The sequence below is a fragment of the Vulpes lagopus genome, chromosome 19 (assembly GCF_018345385.1).
Source record: "Vulpes lagopus strain Blue_001 chromosome 19, ASM1834538v1, whole genome shotgun sequence".
NCBI classification, from domain to species: Eukaryota; Metazoa; Chordata; class Mammalia; order Carnivora; family Canidae; genus Vulpes; species Vulpes lagopus.
Window position 1 is genome coordinate 35,243,581 of NC_054842.1, and position 18,572 is coordinate 35,262,152.

Here is an 18,572-nt window from a genome sequence, read left to right on the forward strand (position 1 = left end):
CCAAACATTATTTTATAAAGATGGCCTGATTCATGGAGAACCTCAGATGGCCAGTTGGGCAGCGTTGCAGGACTGCCCCTGTGACTTGGGTAGGCAGCAGGAAGATTAAAGCCAGTTTCTATCTGCCTCCACGTCCATATGGCTGGAATTGTTCTATCTAATCTATTTGCACTATTTTCAAGTTCATAATTATCAACTTGAACTCTAAACTTGTTTAATCCATAATGTCAATTTCTTATATAGATAACACTGCCCTATGCAGCTCAGTATCCTCTGAGATGACACCATATCACATGAGGGTACAATAACAGATGTCCACTTATTTTTTAAAATCCAAGAGGTAGCAAAAAACAAAAACAAGCTATATGTTTTATACTGTTTAATAAGGCAGGAAAGAATATACTATTTTTTGTTTTTATCGTTCTTGAGAATTAGCCAAACCAAAAAAGTATTGATGCTGAAAAGAGTTAAGTTCCAATTCTGGAGCTTTCCTACGTGTAGCGGATTCGAGTGTACTGACATTTCATCTCGTGGCCTTGTCCCTGGTCACATGTTCCAGAATTGCAGCCCAGCCTCTCAATCCATGTCCTCAGGGAAGTGACATGCCTCAGTGGGGCCCACCGCTCCTTGCCCCAGGGCCTGTGGGACAAGAGATGTTTTGCAGGAATTCTGAAACATAGCCCTGTGCCTGTCCTCTGTCCCACTCACCATCCACAAAGAAGCAGGAAAAGGGGATCTCACTACATCACAGACGATGGAGTGAGGGGCCAGGGTGGAAAGGACAGCAGAGAAACGTCCTACTATATGTGTGTTCAGGACCAGGAATTAAAAATTAGGAGAATGAGGGGCACCTGGCTGGCTTGATTGATGGAGCATGCGACTTGATCTTGGGGTTGTGAGTTCGAGCCCTGTGTTGGGTGTGGAGATTACTGAAAAATAAAACCTTTTTTAAAAAATCAGGAGAGTAATTTGTTGAGGACTCAATATGTGCCAGGCCCCAGGCTAAGAACTTTAATATCCTTTGTCAGCTTCCATCTTCACGGCAGCCCTTGTGAGGAAGATCACTATTGTGGAGATATTATTATGGAGCTAATAATGGGTCTGTCATTATCTCCATTTCACAGATACGGGGCCCAGAAAGGTAAGTAACTTTCCGAGGCTATTTAGCTGGTGAATAGCGAAGCCAGGATTCAAACCCAGAATGGTCTTGTATGCAGTGCCCTTGACCAGTGACCCTTAGCAGAGAAAGTGATGGTAAGTTGGAAGCACACTGTGCTCCTGACAAAACTGAGGAGGCATGACACATCAAACAAATGAGGGGAACATAGCACCCCAGCAAGGCTGCTGCAGAATCATGCTCTCAAGAGGCTGGCATTTATTCCTGGGATGTGTCTGGGCTCAGACCCCCCCGCCCCCCAGGAATTGTCCCCTTTGCTCATTATCACCTGGGGCCCAAAAGCCAGGCTAGTGATCTCCCAACACTCTCTGCAATAGCTCCAATGAGTATTTCCCAGCCAGGCCGCTATCCTCCCTTCCCAGACTTGGCCCTCAGTTATACTACTTTTCCAATCCTCCCCTAAAAGGATGAAGATGTGCCATGACCCTGGACACAATGAAATGCATGATGGGCTGTCTCTGAGGGCAGGTCCCTAGAGGAAAGCTGGCCCTAATGGTGCCACTGTCACCAGAGTGAGATTTCCTCCCAGCAGGTGAATGGCTTTAGAGAACCACAGCTTTACATTTGCATGTGTCAACCTGGGTCTCTGTGATCCATATAAAGCTACACTTCCCTTGATCTCTCTACTCTATACCCCACCCCACCCGGCTTGTCTCTCAGCTGGCAGGAGGCAGCCACAAAGATTCAATGAGGGCCAGCAGGGTCCAGCTCCCGTCCCATCTTCTGTTGCCCTCAGACCACCTACTCTTACTTGGCTGGATTCAGATCTTGAGACTGTGAACATATGAAACATTTACATAAATATGTTGGTTAAAACCCAAACATTTGTGCACAAGTATGTTATTACCATTTCAGATCTGTGTGGAGCTTTCTCCCAGGAACTCCACCCTCACATGCTTTGCTTTTTCCAGGATCCTCACCCCCTGGCCCCTTCCTCCTCACCTCAGGCTCAAACTGCAGATAGCCAATTCAGTTGCAGGAACATCATGGGCCAGTCCTAGTTCTACGTGTGGAGTAGGGTAAGTCACGTGCACTCTGAACCCCTTGGATTTCTTTCTCACCCAGATTTGGAGATAGAGATGACCTGGCAAACTTTTCCCAAAATGTGGGGGCTGAGGGATAGAAGAGTCACAGCAGGCTCCGGGGCCTTTTGTATAAAACTCCAGGGCCAGCAACCCTACTAAGGGCCTGGTGTGGGGTGTGTGGAAGCACAGAGGAAGTGAGGTAGTGACATCTAGCGTCTAGCGTCTAGCTGACTTTGAAGCAAGATTCTAGAAAGCTAGTTACATTTTCCCAGTGGTTTCCACAAGAAAATGCAAAGTAACTTTGCAATGGAAATATGACTCCAAAGTAAGAATGCAGGAAATAAAAAAAAAAAGTATTAAAAAGCAAGATAATTACTCTGGGAAAGCACAGAACAGATGGGATTGCTACCAAAGTTATATAATGGCCCCTCTTTTTCAAATAGGACCTTCCTTACTAGATTGAAGACTTAGTTACCACATAGTTATTATCAGCCCCCCCCCCAAAAAAAAACCCTGCAGATTTAATAAAGGCCAAAACTGCCTTGATGACTTACCCAGAGAAGCTTCTGGAACTTCGTCTGAAAACTTAAAAGTGGGAAAGAGCAATGCCAGTTCTCTGCTGGCGTCATCTCTGTCCTGGCTTCCGTGGACTGCGTTAAAGGGCATTTCTGTGCCGAACTGAGCGCGGAGACTGGGAACATTGGCAAAATGCACAACAAACAGTTGTTTCATTTGAAAAGAAACGTTTTGCTGTCTGGCAACCTCTGGCAACATGGTCACCAGCAACCAGCTAGCACGGGCGTTTCTGTGAAACGGCTTTCTCCATCGGAAATGCCAAGAACAACAACAAGGATAGTAGCTGACATCTATTCCATCATGATGGTATTCTGGGCAGGTTGCCGGGTACTTCACATACATGATTCTCCATTTAAACATGTTTGAGTCATGGTGTAAGCTTGGCAGCTGCCATTTTGTTGATGTCACTCCCAGGGACTAGCACCCTGCCAAGAGCTCGATATAGGTGTGCATACTTAATTCTTCAATAACCCCATAAGATAATACTAATACTGATAGGGCTTCCTTTGTGTCGAGCACTGTTCCAAGTGCTTCACATACATGTATACTCACACATATGTACACACACATACATACATATGCTCATTTAATCATCACGTCAATGCCTGAGGCATTGTAGTACCTATTCTTCAGATGAAGAAATTGAAGCACAGAGGGATTCATGCATGGGCCTAAGGAAGTGCTCTTAACATTCTGTGGCCTCCCATGATAGATGTCATAACCCCATTTTACAGATGAGAGAATTGAGGCTCAGAGAAAGGACTTGCCTCAGTATGTGGTAGCCTAGGATCTGAACCCTGGGCTGTCTTAGTAGTCCTCACATATGAATGTTCTGGCCCCCTAAACTGCAAGGTACAACTGCAGTTACTTAGTCCCCAGCTCATTTCTTTTCTATTGGCTGGGGCGCTCTCAGCTTCCAAGGCAAGACACAATGGATTTGGCATTGGCGATGCCAGGCTAAATACAGGACCAAGGCAGCCTAGTGCAGAGTGTAGAACTGGGTGCTCAGACTCTAGGTGGTGTCAGGACACCCTGAGTGGGAAGAGGGTGGAAAGGGTTGAGTCTACAATGCAGATCTCTAGGCCCTGCCCAGAGTCTCTGACTTGGCAGGCTTTAGTGGGGCCCGGCAATCTGTATTTCCTGGATGAATATTGCATGAGTTTCTGGGACCACACTGCAGAACCCTCTAGCTGTAGGACTGGATCAGAGGGTGAAGATATCAGGGTCTCCTCAAATAGATAACAAAGAGGCCAGGGTCTGTCCCAATATACATAAAGGGGGGATTCAGGGCTGAATATAGAGCAGGGCTCTCAGCTTCCTTGGATGCAAGTTTTGTGACAAATGAAAAGACCACAGCTGGTGACATCACCTGTCAGGCTGCTCCCTCCTTGCCACATCAGGGTCACAGGGCCCCATGAGCATTCTCCAGGCAGTGATCACGTCCTCAGTGCCCTCAGACCTGGTGAGGATCAGGAGGTGGCTCGGTCCGCTGCACATGTGATGTACCAGCTTCTCAAATGCCTCCTAGTACAGGGAGAGGTAACTGACCCAGGGTAGGGGTCCTGGGGCCTATAGTGAATCAGTGGGCCTATCCCACCCACAGGAAGGGAGAGGGTCAGTGAGCAGCCTTGCCACCAGCCAGCATGCCCATGAAAGGCCCAGGGATGGGTGGTGGTGATGACCAGCCACACCCAGAGAACCCAGATAAAAGCTAAGGCAGGAAAATGAAACTTTGGGTTGAATGAGAGATTATAACAAGTTAAATAGGGACGTGTATGCAAATCATATGGATGCTGGATAACCATGGGGTGGAATTAGCTAAGACTTATTTTTTGCAATGCCTCACAACCTTTCCTGCTGCTTCAAGTAGCAATACTCTGGTTTTCCTTTGGGGAGAAACCCTTCCCATTTCATTTGGCCTAGTCTGGCTGACAACCAGATGCCTCTCCACCCCCTCCACCTCCACCAAACACACACACCTCACCTGAGAGGTGGGGCTACGACCAAGCTAGGTCAACTAGGCCTCCATCCCAAGGAGGAGAGTCAGAAGCAAGTGGAAAGTAGTTGAATCTGAGTTGTCCAACAGCAGTACCTAAAACGACTGTCCATGGGACTCTGCTCCTAAGATTCCTACAACTGCCCTGGTTCTTCTTCTCCCCAACACCTTCTTGCTCAACTACTTCAACTCTCTTCTTCAGTTCTAGGAATTATGGGGTAGCCTTCCAATAAATCCTTTATGTCATTGCTTAACTTAGAATCAAAATCTCTTCCTTGCAGCCAAAGAACTTTTACCTGATACAGACTATAATCACCATTCTGAGAGCAAATTCATGGCCTTATTGCTGTTCATATTCTCGTTTTTCCTAGTAATCTATTTTCTCCCAAATTAACATCAACCTATAAACATAATGTTGGAGAAAGAGAAAGAAATGAGAGTGTGTTGGATGTGTGGAAGCAGATGAGCTGACCTCTCCAGCTCTGTGCTGATAGAAAAGTCGCATTTCTGCCTCTGTCATGGTTCTCTCTTCATTTGTTAAAATGTCAAAACCGGCTTCGTGGATCTGTAAAATATACATATATTGTGAAAGGGTAAATCAAGCCCAAATTCACATTTAAATGTGCTGAACAGTAAAAGATAATGGGAAGGGTAACATTAAAAGCAGCCAAGACCCTCATCCTCATTATATCTGTCCCAAATGGATTGAAAATGTTTAATTTACTTCAGTGGAATTTTGGTTGAAGCTCCTCAGAAGCCTCCTTTTCCCACTAGCACACTGTTGTTCGATGCCCCGCCCCTGCTTTTCCACCGGAGGAGACGGGGGCAGTCTGTCAGGGAAGCGTCATCCCTCTTACCTTCATAATAATCTCATCCGTCTTTCCATGGGCCACTGCATCTGGCTTAATGATGGCCAAGGTGCAGGTCTTCCCTGATGAAGCTGCAATAAGCAGAGGGTGGTGCTGTCAGACGCTGGACTCACGGCACCCATCTCTGAGGCTCTCAGGGGGCCAACCACAGGGGCCATGTAGCCTCTGCACACAGCTCCTGGGGCTCCCCCCGCTGCGCACTTGGACTCTAGTGGAGGCACAGGTCAGGCTGCAGACCTCAACCTCAACCTGGCTACAAGGGACAGAGACATGCCAGGGACTTGAACCTGGGAGAAAAGGGGTGGGGGTGGGCGTGGGCAGGGAGGAGATCAGAGACTACTGAGGAGCAGAACCCCAGCAACAAATAAAAGAGTTGGCTTGGAGTGGGGGAGAGCTGGAGCAGAGGCAACACGGGCCTGGCCTCTCCTGTGCCTTCCGGTCACCTCTCATGATTCTGAGCCTCTCACTGCTGTCCATTGTCTTCTCTCACTCTGCTGGCTCCTTCGCTAAGGCTTCTTTTGGACTTTTCTGGCCTATGGGGAATTATGATGGCCCCAGGCCCTGAGTCTATCTGACTTTTCAGCACCAGCACATTCTAACAAACTGGAGCTACCATCTTCTCTATCTCCACAAATTCTCCTGAAAGAAGACCAGACTGGCCAGCTCATTGTTTGGGACCAACATAGCAGTCATAGCTCCCTGACCAGTGTCCTGATCAGTGTTCATAAGTCCAGTCAGCTGTGGCCATGAGAGAAGTGGCACATGATTATAGTCCCTGTTCAGGCCTGCAGAAGCTGTGGGGGCCTGGTGTTCAGTCCATAAGCCCCTCCCTACTGTACTCCTGCTTGTATGAACTTGGCCTTGGTGAGCTACCTATATTCTCCACAGACTCTGTATCCCGCATAGCCTCTTTTCTGTTCTCAACCTTTGTATCAGTTGTGTGGTAAAGAAACATGATAAAATCTGCATTTGAGGACAGCTTCCTACTCTGGAAATCTCAAAAACATGTACTGCAAAAATGTGAATCATTTTAAGCAATAAATCTATTCATTTTTCTGTATTATTTCTAACGTCCCATGAACACATAGTCTTTAAGGGACTCTTACAATGTATAAGGGACTCCTTATACATTGACCCATTAATGAGATCCCCTAGAAGTGCAGCGTAGGAGAGAAGAGGCCAGATCAGGGCCCAGAGAATTCCAGCTTGAAAAGGGAGCAAACAAGTAAAGGCCAATGAAGGGGAGGCTGCAGAGAGGCCAGAGAGGTAGAAGGAAAATGAGAAAGGTCATGATATCTCAGAAACGAAAAGAGATGAGGCTTTGGAGAAAGAAGACACCATCGACATCATCCAACTCCTCAGAGGCTATAGGATATGACCAGACACCGTTTGTTGGCTTGGCACCATGATGGTCAGTGGTGCCCCCATGAGCACCAGGGAGGGGCAGACACAGAGGCCAGACTGAAGCAGGTCAGGCAGGAGCCAAAGATGAGGGGTTGGCCCAAGGACTATGGACGCTCAGGAAGCTCAGGCATGGAGGAGAGGAAGGCTAAGGGCAAGGACAGGCTTTTGTTTTATTTTCTAGGTGAAGAGACTTGATTTGAGAGGAGATAATGAAGGAGGGAAGAGGAGATCATCCAAAAAAGGAGCTAACAAATGCTTCCTGCAGAAGCCAAAACACTGATATTTTTTCACACTTGAAAAAAAAATTTTTTTTGCTCTCCTGAACTGTACCTCTTGCCTTGTTAGAATCCAACTCAAACAGTCCTCGTTATCCACACACAAATAAAGAGCTTTTTTGCTTCACACAATAATAAACATCGTCCTCCTCTTTCCAACTGGCATCCTGAACTGAATGCTGGTTTCCCCTGGAGTCTCCATTACTGTCATGAGCCACCTTCCCAGCAATGGCCCTTTGAACTTCTGGCTTTCCCTACTGTCAGATCAAGGTGTTCTTCCATTAGTAAAGGTTCAGGAAGAACTGAGATGCCCAGAAGTATAAAATCGGTGACTTGATACTTGGTGCGGGGCCGTGGGGTAGGAAGGCGTTCAGCAGCACAGCTGACTTTTGGACCCTTCAGAAACAAGGCGCAAAAAGGAAATGAGCTCTTTAGCTCAAATGAAGACTAAGGAGGCACCAGCATCATTACTTGAAATTCCACCTTCCTTTTTATTAAGTGGGGCTTTTCCCGATGTGGGGTACTTGCCTTGAAAGTCATATTTGTCATACTTGAGCATGATCAGAAAGCTGTGAAAGGTATCTACAATGCCAAGAAAGGGCAGAAGGGAGACTTGACACAAAATGTGTGAAGTCAAGTGATTGGAATTGAAATGTTTCAGGGTTCATCTTCCCACAGTTCAGATTGCCCAAAACACTGCTTACTCATATGCTTTGCCTTTTCGTCTTGCTTAGTGGTTCTCTACTCACCCATGTCTTCATCTTCACCATTATCTTCATCATGGGAGAGGCATCCATCTTCATCAGACAGAGCCTCGTCTCTAATCTAGTACAAATTAGTCATGAACAAAAAGTAGTTAACTAATTAAATTACCACAAAGACCTTCCAAAACTGACAGAAGCCAAGAAAGAAAAAAAAAAAAAAAAAGCAAAGACCCAACATGCAGAGCCAAAAAGAAGGCAGTCAAGATCATCAGCCTTGGAAACTTTACAAGACCCTTTTTAGTAGCTGGATGATGGTGGGGGTGAGGGTGTTTGAAGACCAGGAAATCCATGCTGACTTTAAGGTTTAGGTGCTGTCGATTTCCACAAGCATCAAGTAGACAAGGTGAAATAGGGAGTTGGCTAGAAGACAAGGGAAGAACTGACATACAAGGAGATACTAGCACCTGGCTCCCCCCACCCCCCCACCCCCGAGCTCCCATACAGGGAAGTGGTGAAGACAGACAGCATCTCCCCCTGCAGGGGGCACAAGCATATGTGATCTTTGGGAAAAAAATAGGATTGATTCTAATTCATTCTATAAACACAGGGCTTTGCTATTTGGAATTGAATATGAAAACTTAAACAACGAACACTGAACAACGTTAAGGCTCACTGGACGGAAGCTCAAAGCACCAGGAAATGCCTCTCTCTTTATCTGAGGTGGTGTCCGTTTCAATGGTAGCCAAGTTTTTGTGAAAAACTTGTAGTCTGTGTTGTCATGGAAGTAATTTATCAAAATCACAAGCTATGTTGATCTTATTTCTTGTACAGAGCTTAATTTCTAAATTAAATGAACCCTCAGGGATCACAAAACTTTCAGGAATGGGAGGTGAGGGCAGGTCACCAGGAGAGAGGTCACCCTGAGGCTGACTTCTCCTACCAATTACTTGACTCCATAACTTTATTTTCATTTTTGAACTCATATTATCAGGATTCCAGAAACCCCTGTTAAGAATTGAAGTGGGGGCAGGGTGCCTGGGCGGCTCAGTGCCTTAAGCATCTGCCTTCAGCTCAGGTCATGATCCCAGGGTCTGGGGATCGAGCCCCACATCAGGTTCCCTGTTCAGCAGGGAGCCTGCTTCTCCCCTCCCTCTCCCTCGCCCTTCCCCCTGCTTGTGCTCTGTCACTCTTTCTCTAATAAATAAATAAAATCTTAAGAAAAAAGAAGTGGGGGATGAACGGGAAATGGATAAAAGAAGTTTTTTTATATATATATTTATTTACTTATTCATGAGAGACACAGAGAGAGAGGCAGAGACACAGGCAGAGGGAGAAGCAGACTCCCTGCAGGGAGTCTGATGTGGGACTTGATCCCAGGACCCCGGAATCACACCCTGAGCCGAAGGCAGCCACTCAACCACCGAGCCACTCTCAGGCATCCCTGGGTAAAAGAAGTTCAAGTGCTCTGGAGGAAGGGGGTGACTTCTTCAAAGAAGGCTTTAAAATGAACGTATGTCCTGGTAGGCACTGCCTCCCCCTGAGCCCTCAGGGACCCCCAAGTGGGCATTTAATGACACTTATCACTGAGCACTCCGGGAAAAATTAGTGGGGTAGGGAGACACTGAGTTCGCCTCTTGTGGAAGTGCTTCTTACCACTTTCCGTTCGCAGCCTTCAGCCAGCACCTTCTTTTCAGCCTCTAGCTGCTCTCGGATGGTTTTCTGCAGCAGCGGGGCATTGGCTCCTCTAACCACTGCCACCAGCTCTCCACCCTAGAGCACGGAACACATGCCCTACTCAAGCCACTTGAACTCATCTCCACAGATCTCCATCTTTCAGGAGACAGTGAGTGTCCGAGAGCTCTGCTTAGGAGTGTGCCCAAGGGCGAGGGCTCATCCACTTCTCTGCCTTCTACCCCATGCCTGGCCTTCCAGAACTTCCTTCAGGGAAACAGGGAGTTAGTTAAGGGAGGAGCCGGGCACGTGAGGTTGAGTGACCAAGCGTGGCCTATATGTGGCTCATCCATGCAACAAATATCTATGGGACGCTTACTCTGCCGAGCACCAAGACCTCAGCAAAGAGTATCAACAGTCAATGTGAAAAGCCATGGTTGTCTGCTTCCGTGAATGGGAAGTCAAGTGGGGAGAGACTTCTGTGGCTGTATCAAAGACACAATTACAATAGAATAAGATCATCACTTTACAAGGATGCTTGGCATTTGAGGCAAGAATGGCTTCCCAGCTCCAGCGGGGTGGTCAGAGGAGACTTCACAGTGGAGGTGGTGTGTGTGGGGGTGACTGAGTCTCCTGCTTTAACCTTTTCCGCAGTCTCTGCCTATGACTCACAGAAGCTCATGGAGGGGCGCCTGGGTGGCTCAGTTGGTTAAGCGTCTGCCTTCAGCTCAGGTCAGCAAGGAGCCTGCCTCTCCCTCTGCCCCTTACTCAGCTCATGCTCTCTCACTCACTCACTCCCTCACTCTCAAATAAATAAATAAAATCTTTAAAAAAGAAGAAGAAGAAGAAGAAGAAGAAGAAGAAGAAGAAGAAGAAGAAGAAGAAGAAGAAGAAGAAGAAGAAGTAGTTCATGGAGAGTGGGCCATCTCGCATTTCCACCCACCCAGCAGAGGGTGAGAGGTGGTGAGGGAGCCTGCTGCCTCGGCCCCTGTGATTCACGCCTCAATCACTAAAGGCTCAAGCTGGTGAACCCATGTGACAGCGATGGCATTTCTGCACTTCTGCTCCACTGTCACTTTGACTCCGTCCTCACCCACACTTCAGCATCTAACTTCGGTCGTCCGTCAAGAATCAGCACTCAAATAATGTGTACCATCAGCTTCCAATTTGTAAGACTTGCAGTGCCAAGGGCAGGAGCCCGAAGGTTTCCAAACTGCACAACCCGGACCTGGCTGTCAGGAGACGTGGGCGGGTAGGCCTTGTTTGCCCCTGACCGTGTGAGGAGGGGGCTGCAGTCAGGGGTAGCATATCCATCAGTTGTCTTCAGAGCCTAGCAGGTGACCTAAGCTAGGAAGCCAGGTGTGAGGCGGTGGGCCCGGAGGGGCATGGGGCCAGAGCATGGATGTCACACCCAAAGACATCTAAGTGATCTTTCAAAACACTGAGCTACTTGGCTTCCTCAATAGTCCCTTTCATTTCTGAATTCTGTAAACCTGTCTTCGCATCTTATGATTAAATGAAAGTGAACGCAGAGCTCGTCTACCCCATTAGAGTATGTGTGCTGAGAGCTTCCCTCTACGGAGCAGGGGATAGAAATCCCAAAACCTTGTGCTCAGATTGTGAAACGTCAGTCAGGAGTGTCCATGAGCCAGAAGGAGCATATGCATTTGAGTGACTCCCGTTCTTTCCCATGTACAGCCAGTCAGGAAGGCCGCCGAGCCCGGAGTGGCCATCAGGAGCCATGTCACCCCCGCCCTCCCACCAACGAGCAGTGCCACCATCCTAGGCAGGGACCCACACGACCAGGACTTAAGTATGCCTAGCCTCATCCGAAACAACAAATGCGGTCGAGGAGGAAACAATCACGTGTTTGGAGCAGTCAAGAGCCAGTCCCCCCGGGGTGACTCTCAGGGAGATGCCTCTGTCAGAACCCTGATGATCTGCAATCGTTCTGGTCCTGAAAATGTACTTACTGCATAAAACAGAAAGGTCGGCTCACACTTCCCTCGGTATTTTTCAAGGACATCAAGATGATCTGCTTCTGCCTAAAGAAAACAAGCTGTTAGGAGAGCCCTGGGGTGCTGGGGACGCAGGGGCATGGCGCTGGGAGAACCACATGGGACAACACACACAGAGACACACACCCTCTACACACACACGTCCCCCCACATATACTCATGGCACACGCATACATACCTCCCACATACCCTCTCTACACACACCCCATGTGTATATACTCACACATACCCCACACACACATATCCCTCTTATATACGCACTACACACACCGCCCCATGCACACTCATTGACACACACCCCTCCCCGCACTCACATCCACACTGTGACTGTCCTTCCCAGATGATGCCCTGGCTGGCTCTCATGCTTTTTCGTCTAATGTCTTTTCAGCAGAATACCCCTCCTGTCAACATATTGGTGAAAACTGTTGACAGTGTGCTTTTTTGAAGGATCAGACAAGGAGGATACGAGGGCTTCTCCCCAGCCAGCCACTGCTCCGGAGCCAGGGGCCTCCACTGTCTGACACCCTCCTGCTGCCACAACCACAGAAGTGGCAGGTCCTCGGACTTCGCCTTCCGTATCTGGTAAACCCTGGAGGGGGCAGGCATTTGCACCACACACTCTCTCCAGAAGTGTCAGAGCTGATTCCCGGTGAAGAAAGTGCCAAGTCCTTGAGAGGTCACTGCAGGTGTATTTCCTCCTGTGTTCCACCTGTGACCCTCTAATCCGAGCAGCCCACTGAGTGTCCCTCGCAGGCTTCTCTGGGATTTGTTCTCATTTCCATGCACCCATCCAAGTAAATATTTGCTACAAGTTCCCCACGACAGAGCAGAGAATAAAAATCTTGAAGCGCTGTGCTCTGAGAGTAAGACTTCAAAGCCTCGGCGTTCATGAGCCACAAGGAACACACGTGTTGAGTGACATGCACCCCTTCCCTGTGCACGGGGACAAAAGATGCCTGAGCTCAGAGGGACTGTCGGGCTGGGCGTGGGGGTAGGAATCTTTATCTCCAGAGAGACTATAAAGCATCATGTCTGATGGCCCAAAATTTCACAACCAATGCCTCTTCAATGACCTGGAAAACGCGGCCCATGCTTCCTGTTCCTGCTTTTTTTTAAGTGTTCAATTCTTTTTGCAACGTTGTGTGACACTCTGCGGAGAAAGAGGGTCTTACCAATGCAAAATGCAGAAGGTCCAGGCCAACCTCGATCCTCATCTTCTGGAAGAGGCTCACCATGGGTTTGCAGGGGCCGCACCAGCCTTGATAGACGTCGACCACTATGTGAAAGCAAGAAGCAGGACACTCAGCAGGCACGGACACTCACCACATCAGGCAAAATTCACACCTGCCAACTCGAACACCTCTCCGGTGGACAGCTGCTTGCAGCGTTATTTATGGGTCAAGGGATTTATCATCCCGTTGGAGTAGGAGCCAGCAGGGAGACACAGCTGCCCTCATTCTTACAAACTCAGTGGTCAGAATTCTGAACATAATGAAGTAAGTGTGATAGAAAAGTTTTCTTTTTTTTTTTTTTAAGATTGTATTTATTTATTCATGAGAGACACACAGAGATAGGCAGAGACATAGGCAGAGGGAGAAGCAGGCTCCCTGCAGGGAGCTCGATGCAGGACTCAATCCCAGGACCCTGGGATTACACCCTGAGCCCAAGGCAGACGCTCAACTGTTGAGCCACCCAGGCATCCCAGCAAAAGAATTTTCTTAACACAGATGCTTTACCTGAAGTAAATTTTTAGGCTACATTCATGGCCAGGCTGGTACAGATGGCCCTCAATACATATTTGAATTGTACTAGAACTATCTGTTCTAAAAGAAAGAGGTCACCGTAGGTGGCCTGTCAGCCTAAAATCAACTCTCAGCTGCTTTGATAATAAACACAGTTTTGACATTTTCCCCTGATGGATTAAAAGCCACTTGCCTTGGGTAAAGGAGACTTTTATTTACTCTATAAAATCAACATTGTTCTGACAAGTGTACCTGATACAGACCTTGGTGGAAACTTGGCTGCTTTTTTCTTTGTGGGTCCTCATCTATGGAGTGTGCCAGGACTGAGTCTAAGGGAACCCTCTCGTCTGATTGCACGAGGCCACAGGGCCTGGGAGGAAGCTAAGCAAGCTAAGCCAACACTCATGTACCAGATACATACAGGATGTGCCCAGCCCAACACAGCTAGCATGAGATTGTGTGAAGTTCAAAGAGGTGAAGTAACTAACCCAAGATACAAAAAAAAAAAAAATTAAATTCTCAAGTTTTGAATCCAGGTTTGTCTGAGTGCATGCTCTTTCAACTATTCCAGGAAAGAAGATGCATGAATTCAGGAGCGCTGGTTAGTCTCAGCCAAGCAGCATAGTTTTTGGAGAGAAAGTAGGAACCAAGTTGGGTATGGGAGGGATGAGGAAGCAAGGCACAGGGGGGCAGTGGGGGTGGGAAGGAAGGAAGGGAGGAAACCACAAGATTTTGAAAAGGAAGGGAAAGACAGGCAGTGAAAGTCACGTGGGTGCGGAAAGGACTCCACCTTGGAGCCTGGCAGAGGAAAAGAACTGGTGGTGATAAGGAGAGATCATCTGAGGGAAGAAGAGTCAACTAGATTCTAGACATGCTGGGTTTCCAGTTCGAACAAGAGAATCTAAGGCCAGTGGTCTCAGAGGCAACCAGACACCAGCAGGGACAGGAGACAGATTTGAGCCTCCTGTGCAGCCACATGGAGGATAAAGCTCTGAGTTTCTCTGAGGACAACAACACTAGAGGAGGCTGGGGATTTCAGTACATCATAGTAATGGGGGAGGATGGCATTTGGGTCAAGCCAGGAAAAAGTCTTTGAAGACTTAGAGGTCCTATGTTTGGGCCCACCAAGGAAAGCGGGTTCACGTCCCACTGGGGAAAAAAACAGGGCCTAATTAGCTACCAGTCTCTCCGCAGGATTTGCACCCATAGTTCAGCTTCCCATCTCCCCTTGTTGCCCCTGGCTCTCTGAGCAGTGGTGGGGGGGGGGGGCGGCAAAGGCATACTTCACAAGGTTATGGGGGAGAGAACAGGGCTGGAGAGGAAGTGTATCAAGCATTTGAAAGATGTGAAGCAAGACAGAGAAGACATCTGGAAGGAAAGAAATGGCAGAGAAAATGAAAAGGGGTGTGTCCACATGCCTTTGCATGTATAAGTGTAATAGAGTAAATACACACAAGTGCATGTGTGAATCTGGATAGACTTGCACGTTTGAAGGCAGATGAAAATGAGCCAGCAGAAGGCAAGACTTCCAAGATGGTGGTTGACTTTGGAAGCAAATTTCCACTGGTTCTAGAAAGAATGAAGAGCCTGTCTTCCCGGAGACGGTTCAATAAAGGGAGGATGAGCCCCTGCTGCCTCCAGCCAACACAATTCCCTGGCACTGCTTAGAGCAGGGCGGACAGTGTCCATACCCAGCAGATGTCAGCTGTGATCTCATAGGGTGCCTGGGACATGGCAAATTCTCAAAAAAATTGATGAGGTGGTAGTTTTCTTACTACTGTTAAAGAAATAGAAGTAATAGTTGTTTCGCCCTAGAGACATGTTCTAGTTGCATGGACAAGACATGCAGACAAAATAGTTGAGACCTGGCACCATCAAAAAAGCTGTGTAATCCCTCAAGTAGTAGAATGTGGCAAGACTCACACCCACACTGCTGGATCAATACAACCAGCATTTATTTAGCACCCACTCTGCCCCAGGCCTGGGCAAGTCTGCTAGAGATAGAGACGAAAAAGACAATACCCCTGTGTTTAGAGGGAAAACCATGAGCGCTCCTCCAGACCGGGGCCACACCAAGCTGGTGTGGGTTAGGGGAGAGGTGTGAGGGAATAAAGACCCCCCCCCCCCAAATGGCCAGGTGACTCCCAGGGGAAGTGACCATGCAGAGATTCTGGGAAGATGTCAAGCAAGGAGACTGCTGCTCTGGAGCTGGGCCTGGGAATGAAGGAGATATCTCCAGCTTATGATGGAGTCATGATATTTCAGGGAACAGGGACAACATGGATAAAAGTGAGCAAATGTGGAAACCTGTGGCATGTTCAGGAAACAGACTGGAGCTCAGGACATATCTCAGGGAACAGTGGGTGACAGGGCTAGAAAGACAAACTGAGTCATGAGAGAGGAAAGGGGTAGGGGCCTTGAAAGCTGCAGTCACTGGGTGCGGGTGGTGCTGGGGAGAGAGGAGCAGATACAAGCTGGCTCGGCAGGTGTGTTTATAGGGAGAAGAACTGAGCAGATGCAGAGGGAGAAGGGGAGCCCAGAGACAATGCACAGTGAGTGAAGGAGAAAGAGAACAGTGGGGGCAGGTGTGGTAGGAAGCCTCTAAGATGCCGGGGACTCCTGCCTCCCGGGCTGTGTGCCTTTGTGTGACCCCTGGCCCTTGAATGAAGCCTGGACCTAGTGACTGGCTTCTAACAAATCGAGTAGGCCAAAGGGATCGGATGTCACTTTTGAGACTCAGTTACATCAAGACTTTGACTTGCATGTCTGTCCCTCCCCCTCTGCCGCTTCCTCTGGGGGAAGAAAGTTACTGTTGTAAGCAGCCTTACGGAGATGCTGAGAGCAAGGACTTGATGTCTCTGGCCAGTAGCCAGCAGGGCCCTGGGTCCTGCCAACGGCCACATGAATGAAGCTGGAAATGACCTTCTAAGATCTGTCAGAGCCACATGACCAAGCTTAGAAGCAAACTGGACTTCAGTTGAGCTTTGACGTTCCCTGTCTTACTCCTTAACTGCAGCCTGGTGAGAGACCCCAAACCAGAGACACCCCAAACCAGAGGCTAAGCAACACCTGGATTCCAGACCCACAGAAACAGTGGGATGATAAATGTTTGGTTTTTTTAAACTACTACGATTTGGGGTAAATTGTTGCAATAGGTAACAGATAACATACAAGAGAAGAGGAGGCCCACAAGGGACAGGGGCTCTGCGGTATCCGAATGACCACGCAGTCTCCGGTTCCAGCCCCTTGGGACGCCTGGCTCTCCTTCCAGCCTCGGAGTTCCACAAGATCCCCATATCCCTTCCAACATATTCCCCTTTATGCCTCAGGTAGTCAGAGGTTTTCACTCCTTCCCACTAAAACAACCCTTGGGTCCGACAGTCGGCTCCGTAACAAGGGAACCCTGTTACCTACCAGTACTGCTTTCCTGAACTGAACTTACTACAGATGTGCACGTCAGATATATATACACACACACAAAGAAATTACCTGGTTCTTCATTTAATGAAATTCAAGATAATAGGAAAATGGTGCTCATTGCAGCTTTTCTCTTCATGGTTCAAGATGCCATTTAGCAATTTTGAAAAGGATGGATCTAAAAAATTATCTTAAATTACCAGTTAGTCCTTTGGAACTGAGCATTTCCTCCCAAAGCTCCTGGGTGCTGATGTTAACCTAACATCAAAGAACAAAGGGCAAGGATGGGGAAATGATGTAATGCATTTGCTCCAGATACCTACCTACCTCTTGCTACCCCTGTTCCCTCCTTCCCTCCCCCCTCCCTCCCTCTCTCCCTTGCTCCCTCTCTCCCTCTCTTCCCCCTCCTCCCTCTCTCCCTCCTTTCCTCCCTCTCTGAAATAGGTACAAATACAGCTCAAGCTGTCTTCTCTCCCCAGTCTGCCTTTCTCTTCCTGTCTCTTCTGCCTCCATCCCCAGGAATAACCACTAACCTAAGAAAATCTCAGTCATTTTTTAAAAATAATTTTATCTTGTTGCTTGTCCAAAAAAACAATATATAAAGTTGTTTTGTATCCATAAAATGTACATAAATGATATCATACTATAGAGATCTTTTTGCAATTTTTGTTCTCACTCAAATCGAGTTTTGACATTTATCTTGATTCATATACAGAGAGGCATTCATTCATTTTTTTTCTTTTGGTCTTTTTACATATTCTGGAGATATAATTTATGTATAGTGAAAAACACAAAACTAAAGCATTACAGTTCGCCAAGTTCTGGCAAATGCATATACCCAGGTCATCACAGCTCTATCACAACACGGAACTTTCCCATCATCCCTGAAAGTTCCTCTGTCTTCTCCTAGTCACACCTGCTCCTCACCCCAGGTGAACACTGACCCACCTATTGTCACACAATAAATGTGTCTATTCTTAAACTGTCTATAAATGGAATAGCGCAGCATATATAACTTCTTTGAGAAGTGCCCGTTGATCTGTCCATTTTCTTTACTGGATTGTTGGCCTTTTTATTATTAGATTGTAGAGTTTATATATATCACAAAGATGCTCTCCTATTTTCTTCCAGAGTCTTTGTTTATAACTTAAGCTTTCACTTTTAAGTAGGTGAGCCATCTGAAATTAATTTTTGTCTATATTGTGAAGGAGTTAGTATTATTACTATGTTATATTATTTCCATGTTAGAGGTACAGATGTTTCTGCAAAATTTCTTGAAAAGATTTTTTTCCTCATTAAATTGTTTGGGCACCTTTGTTGAAAACCAGTTGAGTAAATAAGCATGGGTTTATTTTGGACCCTATTCTGTTTCATTGACCTATCTACTATTCTTTCGCTGACACCACATTCTTTTGGTTACTGTAATTTTATATTAAGTCTTGGAGTCAGGCAGGATGGGCTTCCATATTTGTTCTTCTTTTTCAGAATTGTTTGGCTATTCGTGATCCTTTAAATCTCCATATATAGTTTAAAACCAGCTTGCCAATTTCTACAAAAACTCCTGCAGAGATTTTAATGGGATTGCATTGAATCTATGGATCAATGGAAAAATCAACTTGGAAAAAAATGGAATCTTCACAACATTGAGTCTTCCAGTCCAAGAACACCATGTTTCTCATCACTTATTCAATTTTATTT

At 47.2% G+C, this 18,572-nt stretch overlaps 1 protein-coding gene across 7 annotated transcripts in view; it reads right to left on the reverse strand.

Annotated features, from left to right (window-relative positions):
* Nucleotides 1-364: 364 nt before the first annotated feature.
* The window catches only part of NME9 (NME/NM23 family member 9), a 34,755-nt gene continuing 16,547 nt past the window's right edge, over nt 365-18,572 (reverse strand). For 3 of the 7 annotated variants that reach the window (XM_041734600.1, XM_041734598.1, XM_041734599.1), the window contains 11 exons: nt 17,075-17,132; nt 12,888-12,991; nt 11,671-11,742; nt 9,680-9,796; nt 8,072-8,147; nt 5,632-5,714; nt 5,247-5,339; nt 4,148-4,302; nt 2,757-2,893; nt 852-929; nt 365-639 (listed from right to left, as the gene is read on the reverse strand). In XM_041734600.1, coding sequence (XP_041590534.1) covers nt 608-639; nt 852-929; nt 2,757-2,893; nt 4,148-4,302; nt 5,247-5,339; nt 5,632-5,714; nt 8,072-8,147; nt 9,680-9,796; nt 11,671-11,742; nt 12,888-12,991; nt 17,075-17,132 — 1,005 coding nt within the window. In that variant the 3' untranslated portion in view covers nt 365-607. The remainder of the gene's footprint in view (nt 640-851; nt 930-2,756; nt 2,894-4,147; nt 4,303-5,246; nt 5,340-5,631; nt 5,715-8,071; nt 8,148-9,679; nt 9,797-11,670; nt 11,743-12,887; nt 12,992-17,074; nt 17,133-18,572) is intronic. The other 4 variants (XM_041734604.1, XM_041734601.1, XM_041734603.1 and 1 more) reach the window with 3 other exon arrangements.